Source organism: Haliotis rubra, unplaced genomic scaffold (genome assembly GCF_003918875.1).
Source record: "Haliotis rubra isolate DU_JTF1 unplaced genomic scaffold, ASM391887v1 Scf4, whole genome shotgun sequence".
NCBI lineage: Eukaryota > Metazoa > Mollusca > Gastropoda > Lepetellida > Haliotidae > Haliotis > Haliotis rubra.
In genome coordinates this window covers 1827228-1845824 of record NW_025767079.1, presented here as the reverse complement: position 1 = coordinate 1845824, position 18597 = coordinate 1827228, and the positions used below count along the sequence as shown (strand labels likewise).

The window sequence follows — 18597 nt, the reverse complement described above, 5'->3', positions numbered from 1 at the left end:
TGTAAAAATAGTGAGGTGTATTCCTATACAATAATGCTTTAAGAATCACATCCAAACTCTCTGCTAAGTTTTAACATGTAATTTATCACTAAAAAATAAAAAAATAATAAAAATTGGAAATATAGTCAAATCGTAATGAAATGTATTCGTATTCATTGTTTGTTTCTACAGTCCATGCTCAATTGGATGGTTTTGATTTCAGGTATATTGTCATAGTCCTTATCCCTCCTCTTGAAACTCCGGCAAAGCCTGTATCTAGAGTGTGACATTTAGTAACAAGTTGACATACCGGGTCCGTCACAGGGGACAGGCTCCAAGGTTGTCACCAGGTCACGTGATGTGACACCCTGGCTTGATGTCCGGTCCGGTCCGACAGAACTTAGTACGGCGGGGAGAGCAAGTTTGCATAAAAACCCAGACCGACAGAGTCTGCCATCAGTTCTCACCATGGCGATTCCCTGGAACACTTGTGGATTCCTGCTGATACTAGGTAGGTGGACTTATACTGAACATACGATGTACATGTAGTACTGTAGCAGACTGTACACTTGAGGTCGCATAGGAACTTAGAGTTTTTGTTTCAAGTCGGGATAATTTTTCGTACACCCCAAGGCAAACACCCGGTTTATTCCCTATCAAGTTTTCATTTGTGAATGACTTTTTCCGGACATCCACTATTGGGGTGAAGTGTAAAATATTATTTCCTATTTTATCAGGAACGAAATATTATTATTATTTTAAATTAATGTCCTTTCAACCGAACTACCCGTATTTGCTCGCCATCTCGTAAAATGTTCAGTTCTTTTTTTTTTTACATAATGGGTGTTTATACCCATTCAGAAACTGAAGCGTCTGACATCTTAGAGCTCAGTACTTTAGAACTTACAAAATGACGATTTACAATAACTTGACGTCTGGATGTCATACTTATATTTGGGTATTTAAGACGATCCATTGTTTTCAACGGGGGCGGTGCGGTAGCCTAGTGGTTAAAGCATTCGCTCGTCACGCCGAAGACCCTGCATTGGCGGATCCAGAGAGGGGGTGGGGGCGGTTGTCAGGGTTTCTCTTATCTCTCTCCCCCCCGCTCTCTCCCTCTCCTCCTCCCCCCTCTTTGAAAATTCCTGGATCCGCCTCTGCCTTTTATGAAAGTCATGTCACTGGGGTTAAAATCCCTGATTGACCTGGGCGGTGCGGTAGCTTGGTGGTTAAAGCGTCCGCTCGTCACGCCGAAGGCCCGGGGTCGATTCCCCACACGGGTACAATGTGTCAACTTACTGTGAAGCCTATTTCTAGTGTTCCCCGTGATATTGCTGGAATATTGCTAAAAGCTGCGTTAAACTACACTCACTCACTCCTGGTTGACCATTCAAAGTACAGTATGCATCAATGTCAATGTATGATGAAACAACACAGTTCTGGGCCATCCTGTCAAATAAAACAATTGTCATCTTCCTTTTCTTTTGCAGTCAGCGCCGTTTCAGCTGGGTCGTGGAGCTCCTCCGCTCAGTCCAGTTCTATCGAGTGTAACGAACACGGTTTCGCCCGGGACCCCGACGACTGTGGGGCTTTCTACAGGTGCGCCAATGGGAAGAACTACTGGTTCCAGTGCCCCGCCAACCTCAAGTTTGACCTGACCATCAGTGTCTGCAATTGGCCTGCAAGTGTCGATTGTAGCTCATCTTACCCAGCCAACAACGGTTATGAGCCTCAGTACCCCTATGCCCCACCCCCGACGTACAAGCCGACGTACCAAGAGCCCGCCCCTACATACGCCCCTCAGCCCACCTACACATCGAAACCAGTATACAGGAAGCGACCCAGGAAGCCTTCCTACAAATCACATTCGCAGCCAGTGCCCCAGCCAATGCCCCAGCCTCAGCAACCAGTTTACCAGCAACCAATGACCCAGGCCCCAGTCTACCAGCAACCAATGACCCAGGCCCCCATGTACCAGCAGCCGATGACCCAGGCCCCCATGTACCAGCAGCCGATGACCCAGGCCCCCATGTACCAGCAGCCGATGACCCAGGCCCCCATGTACCAGCAGCCGATGACCCAGGCCCCCATGTACCAGCAGCCGATGACCCAGGCCCCCATGTACAGGCCACAGCAGCCTGTGTACCAACCCAGGAAGCCTGTGTACCGTCAACCCATGACCCAGGCCCCGAAGTACCAGCAACCAACGTACAAGAAGCCCACATACAGCCAGAACAATCAGAACATGTACGCCCAGCAACCCCAATACGGCGGCATGAACGGCGGTATGAACGGCGGGATGAACGGCGGTATGAACGGCGGTATGAACGGCGGCATGAACGGCAGGATGAACGGAGGCATGAACGGCGGTATGAACGGCGGTATGAACGGAGGCATGAACGGCGGGATGAACGGAGGCATGAACGGCGGTATGAACGGCGGTATGAACAGTGGATGGGTTTACCAACAGAAGAAGCAACAAAAGTCAGGAGGATCCAACTGGGGCAACAAGAAGAACCTTTTCCCCTCAAACATGAACGGAGGCATGAACGGCGGTATGATGAGCGGTGGGTGGTCCACAGGAAAGAAGACCGGTGGCTACGGACAGGGCCTGTTCCCGTCCAGCATGAACGGCGGTATGATGGGAGGTATGCAGGGCGGTATGATGACCGGTGGATTTTCCAATGGGAAGAAAATCGGCGGATATGGACAGAGCTTATTCCCATCTCAGTTGAACGGTGGTATGATGGGCGGTGGTATGATGGGAGGCCACATGATGGGCGGCAATATGATGGGCGGTATGATGGGCGGCAACATGATGGGAGGTGGTATGATGGGTGGCCACATGATGGGCGGCAATATGATGGGCCAGACCACCCTCTTCCCTCCCTACCTTCCCCAGAAACCCAAAGCCAACAGCCTCCTCGGGATGCTGATGCAGATGCAACAGCAACAGAAGAACCCCGGCGGCGGAATGAGCCCCATCCTCATCCCCTACCCCTTCCCCCCAGAGTGGTTCAACATGAACACCGAGTCCACCACCATGTCCACGACGGAAGCAACGACAACGACGCCAGCTGGAGGCAAGAAGGGCAACAACATCTTCTTCATCTCCATGGTACCTCCTATGTTCCCCCCACCGTTCCCAGGTCCACCCTTGGACGGACCTTGCGGAGGGTTCCCTGATTCTCCTTTCCCCTTCAACAACTCTGAGCCAGCCTGCGGCCTCATTCGCGCCTCCCTCGGCGCCACCAACCCCTTCGGCGGTGTTCCCGGTCTTCCTCCAATTTCGTCCGCCGGCGTTAGAAGTCAGGGTTCAGGTACGTCCGAGACACTCCCCCCTTTATTGGCAATATGTCATAGACCTTCCCACTTATGAAGACCCGAGCTAGGGTTGGTCTTCAGCAACCCATGCTTGTCGTAAGGTTCGACCAACGCTGACTTGGTTGACACATGTCTTCGCATCCCAAGTTTGTAGATGAATGCTCATGCTGTTGATCACTGGATTGTCTGATCCATATTCGATTATTTACAGACCGCATAGCTGGAATATTGCTGAGTGCGGCGTTAAACAACAAACAAACATCATAGACCTCATAGATATAAATGGGGCGGTGGGGTAGCCTAGTGGTTAAAGTGTTCGCTTGTCACGCCGAAGACCGGGTTCGATTACCCACATGGGTACAATGTATGAAGCTCATTTTTGGTGTCCCCCCGGTGCGATATTGCTGGATTATTACAAAAAGCGGCGTAAAACCATACTCACTCACTCACTCAGAATGGCGAGTGAATTCACGGCTAAAAAGCAGCAACAGCGTGACGACATCGACATCATAGCTGCTTAATAATTTAAATCATGATATTTATCAGTAAGGCTCCGGGTCCCGGTCAACAAAGCGTTCGTAACGCTAGGCCATTCGTAAGCCTATGATGAACTATAGACTTACGACAGGTCGTAACGTTACGATCTCTTTGTGGATCGGGACCCTGTGCAATACAGAAACACAAATACAGCTGTTGGCATGGTGATGATATGGTTTATACTCCACTGCAGGTTGCCGGACCATCAGTTCGGGACAGAGGTCAATGGACATCAACTTCGTGGGATCATCCAACCGTTTGTCTAACCCCCAGTGTATGGCGTTTGAGGCCCTTCTTAACAGCTTCACTTCAACCTACCTGGAAAAGATGGTTCAGAGAGACAACACCAGGAGCAACGAAGCCTGCACCGTGTCCGTCCCCGACATCAGGGTCAACTGTAACTAGAGCTATGGTGGGTATTGTGTACTACAATGTGTACAGCGATTGTTGGTACTGATTAAATCAATGTGTCATGTATTTGCAAGCGTATGTACATATTAAACCTGGACGAGTGGGATGGGAATTTCAGCGTTTGGTCCGTATTCCAGGGCGGTGGGGTAGCCTAGTAGTTAAAGCGTTCGCTCGTCATGCCAAAGACCCGGGTTCGATTCCCCCCCCATGGGTACAATGTGTGAAGACCGCCTCCGTGGTGTAGTGGTTAGAGTCTCCGCCCGGAGAGCGGAAGGTCGCGGGCTCACCTCGACCGCGTCATACCAAAAGACGTACAAATATGGTACTTGTTGGTCCCTGCCTGGCGCTCGGCATTAATGGGTACGACAAGGACTGGTCGGCTCGGAGTCAGTACAATGTGTCTGAGTGGGGTATTCATGCTTCACTGCGGCATGGTATCTCAGTGGGCTAGGACTATAAAACCAGCTTCAGTCTGGGCTAGTACAAGCAGCCACACATACACGTACACACGCATGCACGTCGTCATATGAGCGAAATATTCTTAAGCACGACGTTAAACCCAATTTCACCTCACCTCACCTACAATGTGTGAAGCCTATTTCTACTGCCCCCGCCGTGATATTGCTGGAATATTGCTGAAAGCAGCGTAAAACCACACTCAGTCAGTCAGTTATCCTCTGCACGCCGAGCTCAAGGCGGGGTAACAACAAGTCGCATAGTTTAACGTTTCAAGGTACTGATGTATTTGAATACTTTCGTATGTGTGCTTACATTTTTTGGGCACGTGTAAATTGGTTGGGGTAAGTGAGGGAGATGTTTTAAATGTGAAGTGGACAGATTTCACATAGGTTCTTTACAATAGACAGTACCCCCTGAAATCGTATTTTCAATGCTTGTCTTCAGCCGTTTGCGATCTATAGACTGTTCTATATTGTATTGTTTGTAGTTTTCATGCTAGTTTTTCTGGATTATGCATGTACAACTTGTTTTAGTCATTATATGGCTGGAATATTCCGATGTAACAAGCTCACTCACTCACTCACTCACTCACTGATGCTTGTCTTAATACTTTCAGGTCGATGTCTCGTCTCATTGTCATCACACATCGCGAGAGTCTCGCGAGAGTCTCTTTCTCGCCTCTCACCAGAAATGTCGAGAATCTCGTTCTCTGGCTTCATCAGACATTTGGAGCGTGTTACTTACGCTTCTCTTCACGTCCAACATGTTTCGTGGTTGTGTGTACATTTGTGTAAATAATAAAGTATGGATGTCGTATTTCTGTGTATGTTTTATGTATTTACTAAATATAACGTATTTAATCTGACTGGAAGGTATAGGAGGTTTACTTCCATCCCTTTGGAACCCATCCTCGATAATCTCCAGGGTATACGTTACGATAACTCTCAACTATACCCTTAACGCATCTACAGTTCCGCCAGATAATTTCATTACCTCCCTTGGCTGGCTTCTTATCCAATCACGTGTCTACGCTGGGAAGTTGAGCGGACCAATCACAACTCACTTTCGCTTCTTAAATTATCTAACCGATTAAACTTGGCAACACAATTGATGCAGAGGTTCTCTGAAAGAGGTTGAAGGAGTCATATATTTTTTAAAGTTTCAGACCTGTAAATTTGTCTGTATGATTTCCCCCATAATCCGAGTCGCACTGCGAGCAAACCTTCGCGGCTGCGACCGCTATCTATGTTGACACTGGCAAGTTAGGTTGTAACGGCGGCTTAGTTGATTGGCTACTGTGAGAATGCGGAGCCAGCCAAGGGAGGTAATAAAATCATCGGGCCAAGCCGTAGATGCCTTCCAGGGTATGGTGGAGAGTTATCGTTACCTATACCCTGGAGATTATCGCGGATGTTTGCAACCACGTCCTGGTGCTATCACCTTGATGTGTCATTCCCGCCTTTTGTGCGTACGCGTGTTAGGTGTGCGTGCGTGCTTGGTTTATCCTCTCTTATGCCGGTTTTCAGTGCTAACCCTCTGAGATACCATGCCGCATTTGACCAAGGACTCGCTCGCATGTATGTTTTATCCCATAAAAGGGACGGTGGGGTAGCCTAGTGGTTAAAGCCTTCGCTTGTCACGCTGAAGGTCCGGGTTCGATTCCCCACATGGGTACAATGTCTGAAGCCCTTTTTTGGGTGTCACCCGCCGTGATATTGCTGGAATATTGCTAAAAGCCGCGTAAAGCCATATTCAGTCAGCTAGTCAGGCAGTTATCCTCTAAATGCCGGGCTCCAGACGGGGTAACAACAAGTAGCATAGTTTAACGTTTCATGGTATGACGCGCCAATGGGATCGAACCTTATATGCATTTAGTGCAGGCTCTCTATCCGCTACATCACGGGATTGGCGTGACCTGTCAATAACATAGTCAGTATGTTTAGAAACTTGTGTTAAAATACTTCGACATAAACAGCAAAATTGCTGATGCAGCGTTAATAAATATTCGCTCACTCAAGTTGAAGTTAATACAAACATATTTCCATAGGTGTTTAGCCTTTGCGATGTAAACGATATATTCAGACATTTGATCTTATCGACACATGAATGGCATATCATACATACATTTAAGTTTGCACAGAGAGCTGTATGCATAGACAACAGTGGACAGCTATTGATTGGCAAGTAAATATTTTACGAACGCATCATTTACTGTCATCGAACCCGAATGAGTGAGTGAGTGAGCAATTTAGCAATATTCCAGCAATATTCCAGCAACATCACGGCGGGACACTAGAAATGGGCTTTACACATTGTACGTATGTGGGGAATCGAACCCGGGTCTTCGGCGTGACGAGCCAACGCTTGTACCACTAGGCTACCCCGCCGCCTTAGTGTACCTCTCGAACCCTCTTGAAGAAAAGTAGAGTTGTGGCTTATCTTGCTATGTGTCGGTTCTATTCCCTTTACAACTGAAATCGTGCCCCAATTTAAAACATAAATAATAAAATCAGATTTTTGCGTCGTGAATGACTGGTGTCTGACTTCGGAAAGTAGGTCGCTTGTGTGATTTTACACAGGAATGTCGTTTATGCCAGTGTCAACCTGCTTGTTTGAAATCGGTTAAACAATTAGAAAAACCGAGTCATAGTCAGGGACGAGCGACTTTGCTGTTTGGACAATGCAGGCATGTTTTATGCTTGGTGGACCCGATGATAGTAACACTGTATTGCCCAGACAATCGAGTTTAAACGTGCGCTTTTATAATCTACGGGAACGTGAATACGCACGAAATTATCAGTACAACTTTGTTTCAGGCCGATTGGGTCGTTCGTTACATATGTTCCATTGTCTTCAGTTTTTGCGAAGAGTCGTGACGTTTAATGAACCAACTGCTGAAAATCAATTACCATGTGATATTGCGCTGAACGATTTCGCCAAATTCCTGTCGCAGTGTTTGTGTATAGTGTTGTTGATTTAATCATATTTTTTCATACGCATTGACTTCAATGTATGTTTGGTTAATGAAGGTAGGAAGGTAAAACATTCCGTGATTTGTTTATCATTTCAAATAATTCCAACAATGTATTCAGTTTGTCAACGATATCAATCAGTATCTAGTGAAATAAAATAATGGGAAAGCAGCTTCAGTGGCAGAGAAATCAGTGATACCTTCCAATGTCCGTTTTGGTGGTTTTATTGACATGCGATGGTCCTCAGTACATTCTTACCGATTCTATCCTATGTTTGCTAAGGCACATTAATACATTGTGTTTACAATGGCTGCTCATAGAAAACGTGATTCCAAAGAAGGTATTGTTTATTAAAGCATAACGAAGGTAATTTGTGTCATAAACACGTCGAATTGGTGACATTTGAATCATTATTAAGTCAAATTATTTCCCGGATGGTATAACAGTATTGCAAAAATTGAGGACTGTTTGTGATTTTGTGATGTAAATTGACATCTTTATCATGTTTGATGTCTGATGCTTTGTTTAAAGGATTTAACAAGCCATCCGAGAGATATTTTGGGTATATTAGAAGATATTAGTATGTTTACGTTATTCACTCTGTTTGAATGGTTATTTGTTTCCAAGAACGGCATGCCTCCTTGTCTCATGCTTCAGAAACGTTTGCCCACTCACTGTATACAAAGATATTGTTGGAAATCGGACATCATATATACACCACAGTCAGACCTTGGTGTCTAGTTTCATTCAGCCTTCTGTATTTCCTTTTGTACAGGGGCGGTGGGGTAGCCCAGTGGTTAAAGCGTTGGCTCGTCACGCCGAACACCCGGGTTCGAATGCCCACATGGGTACAATTTGTGAAGCCCATTTCCGGTGTCCCCCACCGTGATGTTGCTGGAATATTGCTAAAAGCGGCGTAAAACCAAATTCAGTCAGTCAGTCCTATAGTACATTTACCCAACAGCTTTCCTACAGTAAATTCAGCCTACTGTATTTACTATAATATATTAAGCCTACTTTATTCACTATAGTACATTCAGCCTACTGTAATTGCTATAGTATATTCAGCCTATTGTATTTACTATAGTACATTCAGCCTACTGTATTTCCTACAGTACGTACAGCTAGTCTGTCTCACAGTCCCTGAACCACATTAATTTCCCTACTGCCAAGTGCGGTGTAAAGCCCTAAATAAAGCAAGTCTAGATTTCCTCAGGTTCAGGTTCGGAATCTCTGGTCTCCCTGGGGTTCCTTTTCAATATAAATGGGCTTGTTTGTTACTATCAAAATTATATATATTCAGAGACTAAGCCTTAGTCTATACGTACAGCCTACACTATTTACTATAGTACATTCGACCTGGGACGCTGTCCGCCTGCTGTGCCTTCAACACCCTCAACCTACTGCTGTGAAATAACACGAATCACTGCGATCAGCGATGATAAAGATCTACTGAGCCTACAAACCAATGGATGTGCTGTTGTATAACAACACGATTAGTTACACATATATTGTTTGTACACAAATATCAGTGTAACTTTATAATGGACAGGTTTTACATAAGAACTGTCAACTGGAATATTTCCACTCTAGAAACGAAGTACAAAGGAACAACTTCTCTTCCTGAGCATATTCTCTTAGTACAGTTGGCTTAGATCCGATTTGGGGGTTGATCGTTACATGACGGACTAAAGCATGAAACTTTGCAAAGTGCTGGGGAAAATCATGATAAACATATTTTTGGGGGGTGCCCGATTCTTTGGGCCCACTTTCCGAAAAATTCAAGATGGCGTCCAAGATGGCCGCCAAAAATCAAGGATTTCCAATTTTAACACTATATGTCTTTCCCTCGCTGGATTATAGCAGAAAATCTTGCACAGTGCTAGGGTATATCATGATAAAACATACCTTTTGGGTGTGCCCGATTTTTTGGGCCCATTTTCCTTGCTTAGTGCTTGCTGTCAAAAGAATTGGAGTGATACCCACGTGCATGAGTAGGGGTTTCTGTCAAACCAATCAGAGTGATACCCACGTGCATGGGTAGTGGTTGATGTCAAGCCAATCAGAGTGATACCCACGTGCATGGGTAGTGGTTTCTGTCAAACCAATCAGAGTGATACCCACGTGCATGGGTAGTGGTTTCTGTCGAACCAATCAGAGTGATACCCAGGTGCATGGGTAGTGGTTGATGTCAAGCCAATCAGAGTGATACCCACGTGCATGGGTAGTGGTTTCTGTCAAACCAATCAGAGTGATACCCACGTGCATGGGTAGTGGTTTCTGTCAGGGTGATACCCACGTGCATGGGTAGTGGTTGATGTTCAGAGTGATACCCACGTGCATGGGTAGTCAAACCACCATCAGAGTGATACCCACGTGCATGAGTAGTGGTTTCTGTCAAGCCAATCAGAGTGATACCCACGTGCATGAGTAGTGGTTTCTGTCAAACCAATCAGAGTGATACCCACGTGCATGAGTAGGGTTTCTGTCAAGCCAATCAGAGTGATACCCACGTGCATGAGTAGTGGTTTCTGTCAAACCAATCAGAGTGATACCCACGTGCATGGGTAGTGGTTGATGTCAAGCCAATCAGAGTGATACCCACGTGCATGGGTAGTGGTTGATGTCAAGCCAATCAGAGTGATACCCACGTGCATGAGTAGTGGTTTCTGTCAAACCAATCAGAGTGATATCCACGTGCATGAGTAGTGGTTTCTGTCAAACCAATCAGAGTGATACCCACGTGCATGGGTAGTGGTTTCTGTCAAACCAATCAGAGTGATACCCACGTGCATGGGTAGTGGTTGCTGACAAACCATTCGGAGTGATACCCACGTGCATGGAGACTAAGGGCGGACAGGCCCATCGGAGTGATACCCACGTGTTTGGAGACTTCGGCGAACAGACCCATCGGAGTGAAACCCCAGTTTAAAAGGCCTTGGACACTCATTAGGGTGAAACCACGTGCATGGTTTGGTTGATGTTCACAACGATTAGTATGCATGGACCTGCAAAACCTTGGTCAATTAGCTGCCAGTATTATGTTGGAACGCTAAGGGTCAGATGCAATCTTCATAATTATACTCATTTCCCCTATACTGAGGAGTACTTAACAGTAATGATAAACTGAGACAACTCAAGTTTCAGTTACGTTGGATGTGAGATGAAATACGGTAATTACAGAGAGACATTTTATGCTTATACTCGTTCTATAGAACTAGCCCATTTCGATACCACTCTGCAAACCCCGAAGGTCCCCTTTAGAATTGATCGTCAGTAACTCATGCTTGTCGTAAGAGGCGACTGACGGGATCGGGTGGTCAGGCTCGCTCACTTGGTTGACATATATCATCGTATCCCAATTGCGTAGATCGATGCTCATGCTGTTGATCACTGGATTGCCTGGTTCAGTCTCGATTAGTATTAGATCATTTACATATAGCTGGACTATTGCTGAGTGCCGCGTTAAACAACAGACAAACAAAAAGTTTTCCAAATATCTTGAAATTATACAACCTGTTTTTCCATTTGTTAATACCTTATGGTAGCCTTGGAATAACAGTGTTTCCTTTGATTTTAGACTTTTCTCTTATAGTCTTTTGTACCAAAAGGGGGAAAACATCAACTCTCACATGGAAGAAAGAATACTAAAAAGCAACAACATGTAATTCAGTGATACAGTTTGGGATGATGCGCTTAGTCAAAATCATTGAAATGTCATCGTATCCCAATTGCGTAGATCGATGTTCAGCATGTTGATCTCTGGATTGTCTGGTCCAGACTCGAATATTTACAGACGGCCGCCATACAGCTCGAGTATTGCTGAGTGCAGCGTTAAACAACGACCAAACAATCAAAACAAAACAAAAACACCTCTCCGCAGCTTTACATACACACCACTGGATACACAGTATACAGATAGAAGTACCGCTTACCAATGGAGTCGAGATGACGTTGGTGTCGGACAGTGTTGTAACGGATGCCGGTGTCGTGAACGTACAACTACGCCACCATAATTAATGGTTTTATCCCCCTCGTTGCAACACCACAAACTCATTCTAAATGAAAGTCAAATATGACAACTTGTGTATTACGACATCATATCTTTATCCCCATGTAGTGTGTCACGTAACATCTGTGACTTCATTCAACGTTCAATCAACAACATCGTGAATTACAACCAGCATTGCTTCAAGTTTCCTCCTTGGAGTGCGACCTAGAAGCAGTGTCACGTGGTCTTGTTGACACAAAGGTCAGAGTTCGCACGTAATTCCCTTCCACTGGCACAGAGCAGCAAATCCGTCTATGTCGTGTAAACCGGTGTCCTTGACACCTCCACGTTAACGCCAGATGGACAGGGACCGGCTTGGATCGAGGACTGGAAAGTTCCTGTTGAAGCGGAGGTGTGAGATATTGTCGCTACTTGCTGATGTTGTTGGCGGAATAGTCTCCATGTGGATGACGACAAATTGTTAAAAAAATTATTAACTTCCTTACCCACACATGAAAAAAACCCATACATGTATTTCACCCCCCGAAACAGGAAATAGTGACAACGAAAATCAGCTTCCGTATTGAAAGCATAACTACACAAATCCGTTGCCATAGTGATTCTTTTTCCAATTTTAACACGTATGAGATCCACACAAAAAGTCAATAAACAGATAAATTATAAATAAACAGGTGATTTACTGAAATGTTTAATTCGCAATTGCTCGCCTAACATCAAGCGTGTAAGTTCCTTTCCAATTCCGCGACATCGAGGCCATGAGCGACCAGGAAGCCAGTGGTCAGTGATGGGCAGGGGCTGATCGGCTTGATGGTCAGTGATCACGTGACAGGCGCTTTTGGGTCTTATAAGAGAAAAAATTGATGAAACAAGTGTAGTAACCTAGACAACTGCTGACTGTACATCATGATGGACACATGGAGGAGGCGATGGCTTTCCGTCATAGGTGAGTTACAAGGACGTTGTTCATTGATTCTTATTGATCTCTCCGGAAAGTAAGATACAATTTATTGTAATAATCTGGATAATAATAAATGATTACGTGGCATTTGGGTGGGTAACAAAGCAATAATTTTTGCGTTTATCTACAAACCTAAACATACACAGTATTTTCCTCCATAAACGCCAAAAATATTAAGGTCAATTCTCAATCATTCTAGGTCAATTACATATTTGAAAAGAAAAACTAACAGCGCCTTTTCGATTTACTTTCTTCTCCCTTTTCAAACAGCATTATTTTAAGATTTTGATTTCACATTTATGCGTATTTGTATATCTTTTTGAGAACTGTGTTTTGTGTCATTGAATGAAGGGTAATGTTTTGATATGAATATAGGGCATTTCAACTAGTGTTAGGGTTTTGAATGCTTTCCAATGTTTAAAAACTCTTAACTCGTCCCCAACTTGCTTTTGAAAATACATGGTTGTGAAAGGGGCTTGTACATCTTAATGGCACAGGCACGGCTAACACTGTATATGTGAGTGGGGCGGTGGGGTAGCCTAGTGGCTAAAGCGTTGGCTCGTCACGCCGAAGACCCGGGTTCGATTCCCCACATGGGCACAATGTGTTAAGCCCATTTCTGGTGTCCCCCGCCGTGATATTGTTGGAATATTGCTAAAAGCGGCGTAAAACTAAACTCAGTCAGTCAGTCAGTATATGTGAGTTTGTTGTTTAACGCCGTACTCAGCAATATTCCAGCTATATGGCGGCGGTCTGTAAATAATCGAGTCTGGACCAGACAATCCCGTGATTCACATCATGAGCGATGACATGTGTCAACCAAGTCAGCGAGTCTGACCACCCGATCCCGTTAGTCGCCTCTTAAGACAAGCATGGGTTACTGAAGACCAGTTCAAAAGGGGATCTGTTTATATGCACTGCTCCCGTATCCGTTGCTTGTTTCTGGTGTCCCCCGCCGTGATGTTGCTGGAATATTGCTAAAAGCGGCGTAAAACCATACTCAGTAGGTCAGTTGTTACAAGAACTGCCTAATAAGCATTGGCATGACAAGAAAAGATATCGTGCTGAAGGCGAGGATCGTTGCCTATACTTTCGCTCACTGATTGCGTGGTCCGTAGTTGTATATTGACAGCCATTCAGAATCAATGTTGACTGCGGCGTTAAGCAGCATTTACTCACTGCCCGTATCGCCATCTGTTGCTGAGAGTGTTTGAGGGATTCTAGACAAAAACAACACTTTGTTTCTTGCTTGTTTGTCAAGTATGTCAGTGATGTACCGTTGTCATTCAGATTTTGCCTGATCATCACAAGCTCAAGTTTACAATCATACCGCCCAACAGTATTTGTACCAAGATATGCCATCGTGCATATGAAGTACAAATCTTAAAACAATGGCTTATAAAAGAAAAGACTTAGAATTTCTGATTCTTGGTTCTCACAGGTGTGGTCCTGGCTGTGGCGTGTTCTGCGACTGGACAACAGGGGGTCACCTGCACTGAGGGTCTGGCTGCGGATCCCAACAAATGCGAAGCCTTCTTACAGTGTGTTGGAGGCAAATATGTCCGTCTTATGTGCCCTGCTAACTTGAGGTTTAACCCTGCAACCAGCCAGTGCGACTGGCCATCCAAAGTCCCATGCGACAAAAATGCACCAAGAAACACCTTTTCTCAGCCAAGGCAGCAGCCAATGCAACGGCCCATGCAAAGACCAATGCAACAGCCAATGCAACAGCCCAGACAGCAACAGCCAATGCAACAACCAATGCAACAACCAATGCAACGGCCAATGCAACAACCAATGCAACAGCCAATGCAACAGCCCAGACAGCAACAGCCAATGCAACAACCAATGCAACAGCCAATGCAACAACCAATGCAACAACCAATGCAACAGCCAATGCAACAGCCCAGCAACAGCCAATGCAACAGCCAATGCAACAACCAATGCAACAGCCTATGGAACAACCAATGCAACAGCCAATGCAACAGCCAATGCAACAGCCAATGCAACAACCAATGCAACAGCCTATGCAACAGCCAATGCAAAAAATGCAGCAAATGCAACAGAATCTTAAACAGGGGAGTTGGAAAAAGCACCAGTCGTCCATGAATCAAGGCTTGGGGATGGTGAATACTGGTCTGATGGGAGGCATGGGGATGCCAGTGAATGGTGGTTTGATGAGCGGGGGAGTCGGCATGGAGATGAGGAGTATGAACACCAAGGGTTCCGGGATGATGGGCTCTGGAGTTACACTCTTCCCATCCTTCTTGAACATCCCCTCGAAGAAGACGTCTTTCAACATGGGCATGAACTCAGGGATGATGAATGGCATGATGAATGGTATGATGAATAATGGCATGATGAATAATGGCATGATGAATGGTGGTATGATGAATGGTGGTATGATGAATGGTATGATGAATGGTATGATGGGTAACGGGAATAACCAAAAGAAATCCAACTCCCAAATGAGCCCAATCCTCATCCCCTACCCATTTCCTCCCGAGTGGTTCGGCGGCAAGAAAACGACGACAGCATCCCCAACCTCAAGCACCACCAATGCCACCACCACCACAACGTCAAAGAAGAAGGGCAACAACATCTTCTTCATCTCCATGGTGCCCCCCATGGTACCCGTGGACCCCCTCCTGCCTCCCTGTGCCCTCACGTCCTCCTGCTCCGGGATGCCGCTGTGTAATGAGACGAGAAGCAACAACTGCGTCAACCCCACCCTCAGCAATCTGCTCTTAAGAAGCGGCAACACCAGAACGTCTTTCCAGGTCAGTTTTAGACATACCTAAAACGGTAGCACGAACACAGCATCTGGTGTATGTTCTAAAACAATACTACCCTTTACATGTTCACGTCATTTGCAACTTTGACGTAATATTGCTATATCCTCTGAAACAAACTTACCTTCGTGAAGATCCGGGTTGAAGTTGGTCTTCAACAACCAATGCTTGCTGCATGAGGCCACAAATGGGATCGGAGGCCTAGGGTCAGATCATTGTTCCCCAGTTGCGTTGATAGATGCTTAACACAAGTTTTGTTTGTTTGTTAGTTAAACGTTGAATAACATACGAACATTGGAACCTTCCGATGTCAAACGCTGGAATGTTCGTCCTAGACTTGTTTATCTACACACCGTCATTATAAAGCTGGAATATTAAACAACAAACAAAGAAAGGAACCCAAATTAAGGTCTCCTGGCAAATATGACATTACGCTAGCTGCAAAGAGTCTCCGCAGTGGTTGGTTAAAGCATTCAATCGTTTGACTGCGAAAGACGGGTACAATTTCTAGCGACCCTCGCTCTCTCGTATGACAAAACTGACGTACTCCTAATCAGTGTTTAAAACTCCCAAAATTCTAAGCCAGACAGCCGGACTAGTAACTTTAAACAATTACCAGTCCGGATACAAACTTGCCTGTCCGGTTTTTTAACAATAAAAAACCCAAAATTAAATCAAGTTTCTGAATACTTTACCGCATGTATTGTAACGTTAAGGCTAAGGTACATGGCCTGGTTGCATTTTCTGCCCCACCATCACGATCCGAGAAATATCTACCAGACCACCGGACAGGCTACTTTTGAAATTTGACCGTCCAAGATGATAATAGACCGTTCCGGACGGTCGAGCAGGCGGGAATTTTAAACGCTGTCCTAATATTGTTACTACACTTTCAAGATCACCCCCCCTAGGCCAACTTATAATATAGTGAAGGCCTTGATGATATCTCCATGGCTAGAAAACATCATGACTGTTTTGAAAGTCGTGTTTATGATAAAGTAACTGGTAAACATATCAAACAGGTAATTTAAACAGTCAGTCCGAGTTTGATCCGACCTGACTTTGAAAAGGCTAAAGAAATATGATATACACACTGATATATGTTTAATGTTGTTTCCTGAAGGGGGCTACGTCTATAAGCAGCAGTGCAGGACTCAGGGTCGGCGCAGGTCTTGGCGGTCTCAGCGGTTTCAATACTCTTGGTAGTCTGAGTGGTCTGCCTGGTCTAAGTGGCCTCACTTCCATCCTTCAGTCAACCGGAAGTACACGTCAAGGTCAAGGACAGAGTAAGTTGCAGTCGGCTGAAGTTTCGTAAAATATCACAACATAACCGAAATTGCATGCATGTGGTTTTTCGCCGCTTATAGTAATGTTACATCACTTCCGCACTATATATCAAGATAAGTTCATTCTACTGCCTGTATTCTTGTTTGGTATGGGGCGTGGGTTAGCCTAGTGGTTAAACCGTTCACTCGTCACGCCTAAGATACGGGTTCGATTCCCCACAAGGGTACAATGCGAGAAGCCCATTTATGGTGTCTCCCGAAGCGATATTGCTGGAATATTGCTAAAAGCGTCGTAAAACCATACTCACTCATACTCTCTCCTGTTTGACGTTGACCGCCTCCGTGATGTAGTGGTCAAAGCGTCCGCCCGGAGAGCGGAAGGCCGCAGATTCCATTCCCGGCCGCGTCATACCAAAAGACGTTAAAATATGGGACTTGTGAGTTCCTGCCTGGCGCTCGGCATTAATGGGTACAACAAGGACTGGTCGGCTCGGAGTCAGTATAATGTGTCTGAGTGGGGTTTTCATGCTTAACTGAACTTAGTGAGAACTATAAAACCAGCCTAAGTCTGGGCTAGTACAACCAGCACACATACACACACATGCATGTCGTCATATGAGCGAAATATTCTCAAGTACGACCGTAAATCCCATTTCACCTGACCACACCTTGTTTGATATTGCAAGATGTCGAGTGTTGCACGGGCCGGTGACGAGAGAATCTGCATGGTTATCCCACCGCCTTACCTTCTATAGATATAAATGGGGCGGTGGGGTAGCCTAGTGGTTAAAGCGTTCGCTCGTCACGCCGAAGACCCGGGTTCGATTCCCCACATGGGTACAATGTGTGAAGCCCATTTCTGGTGTCCCCCGCCGTGCTATTGCTGGAATATTGCTAAAAGCGGCGTAAAACCATACTCACTCACTCACTCTATAGATATAAACCTATTGTATTCAGGATACACAGGATACACTGCGGAACTTGTTTTACAGACTGCCGGGCTGTGAGGAGCGGACGAGTTGAGATCCCGATTACTGCACTTGGTTCCAATCGCTCATGGACGACGGAAGAATGTCTGGCTATGGAGACTTTGCTGAATGCTGTCATCACGACCTCGGCAGAAAACCGATCAAGCCAGACGTCTCAGGGACGCCAAGTGACGCAACGTACAGCATGTACTGTCACAGTTCCCAACGTCGCAGTCAGATGCGCGTAAACATCTCGCCGACCTCCTTTGGTATTAGGACAACGGACATGCGCAGTTACATGCATCGGATGTTGTAGACAAGTTTTTTGTTCTTTCTATAAGTGATGCAAGCGTTGATAGCATTGTACTGAGAAGTATCACAACGGGATTTTTCACCATAATTATCAACATGAAAGTCCGACGACTTAATGATATACTTGTTTATTTGTTTAACGTAATATGTGGGGCAGCCTCGTGGTTAAATCGTTCGCTCGTCACACTGAAGACCCGGGTTCGATTCCTCATATGTGAAGCCCATTCTGGTGTTCCGCGTCATGATATTTCTGGAATATTGCTAAAAGCGGCGTACAACCATACTCACTCACTCAGTAATGTGTCTGCTTTATCATGGGGGTTTTCATGGGCGGATCCAAGAGGGGCCGGGGGAGGTGTGCTTGGGGTTGAGTCAGGGGTTCGAACCCCCCCTTTTGAAAATGACTTAAGACCGCATTGAAGATTTTTTATTTTGCGTTGGCGGAGTCGGGGGGTCAGAACTGCCCCCTCCCCCCTTTCAAAATTCCTGGATCCGCCCTTGGTTTATATCATGATCATCAACATGGACGACACAATTAGGATATGAGGGCATGCATGACCCAAGTCGACGAGCCAACACGTCTAGGA

At 45.6% G+C, this 18597-nt stretch overlaps 2 protein-coding genes across 2 annotated transcripts; both read left to right on the top strand.

The window, feature by feature from the left end:
* Positions 1–447: 447 nt before the first annotated feature.
* Positions 448–5470, top strand: LOC124287073 (AT-rich interactive domain-containing protein 1A-like). The gene is made up of 4 exons (XM_046723552.1): positions 448–490; positions 1470–3299; positions 4034–4252; positions 5327–5470. Exons 1-3 carry the CDS (start codon positions 448–450, stop codon positions 4243–4245), a joined length of 2085 nt encoding a protein of 694 aa, XP_046579508.1. The 3' UTR covers positions 4246–4252; positions 5327–5470.
* An 8741-nt stretch (positions 5471–14211) lies between these two features.
* LOC124287072 (AAC-rich mRNA clone AAC11 protein-like) lies at positions 14212–17946 on the top strand. The gene is made up of 3 exons (XM_046723551.1): positions 14212–15432; positions 16568–16730; positions 17723–17946. Exons 1-3 carry the CDS (start codon positions 14287–14289, stop codon positions 17944–17946), a joined length of 1533 nt encoding a protein of 510 aa, XP_046579507.1. The 5' UTR covers positions 14212–14286.
* The last annotated feature ends 651 nt before the right edge of the window (positions 17947–18597 follow it).

What these genes read in the sequence shown, in the direction of transcription:
- LOC124287073 (XM_046723552.1), top strand. Translation starts at nt 448, where the DNA reads ATGGCGATTCCCTGGAACACTTGTGGATTCCTGCTGATACTAG. An exon ending in TGGATTCCTGCTGATACTAG is followed by an intron (nt 491 to 1,469) that starts GTAGGTGGACTT and finishes TTTCTTTTGCAG; the next exon opens with TCAGCGCCGTTTCAGCTGGG. An exon ending in CGTTAGAAGTCAGGGTTCAG is followed by an intron (nt 3,300 to 4,033) that starts GTACGTCCGAGA and finishes ACTCCACTGCAG; the next exon opens with GTTGCCGGACCATCAGTTCG.
- LOC124287072 (XM_046723551.1), top strand. Translation starts at nt 14,287, where the DNA reads ATGCGACAAAAATGCACCAAGAAACACCTTTTCTCAGCCAAGGCAGCA. An exon ending in ACACCAGAACGTCTTTCCAG is followed by an intron (nt 15,433 to 16,567) that starts GTCAGTTTTAGA and finishes TGTTTCCTGAAG; the next exon opens with GGGGCTACGTCTATAAGCAG. An exon ending in ACGTCAAGGTCAAGGACAGA is followed by an intron (nt 16,731 to 17,722) that starts GTAAGTTGCAGT and finishes CTTGTTTTACAG; the next exon opens with ACTGCCGGGCTGTGAGGAGC.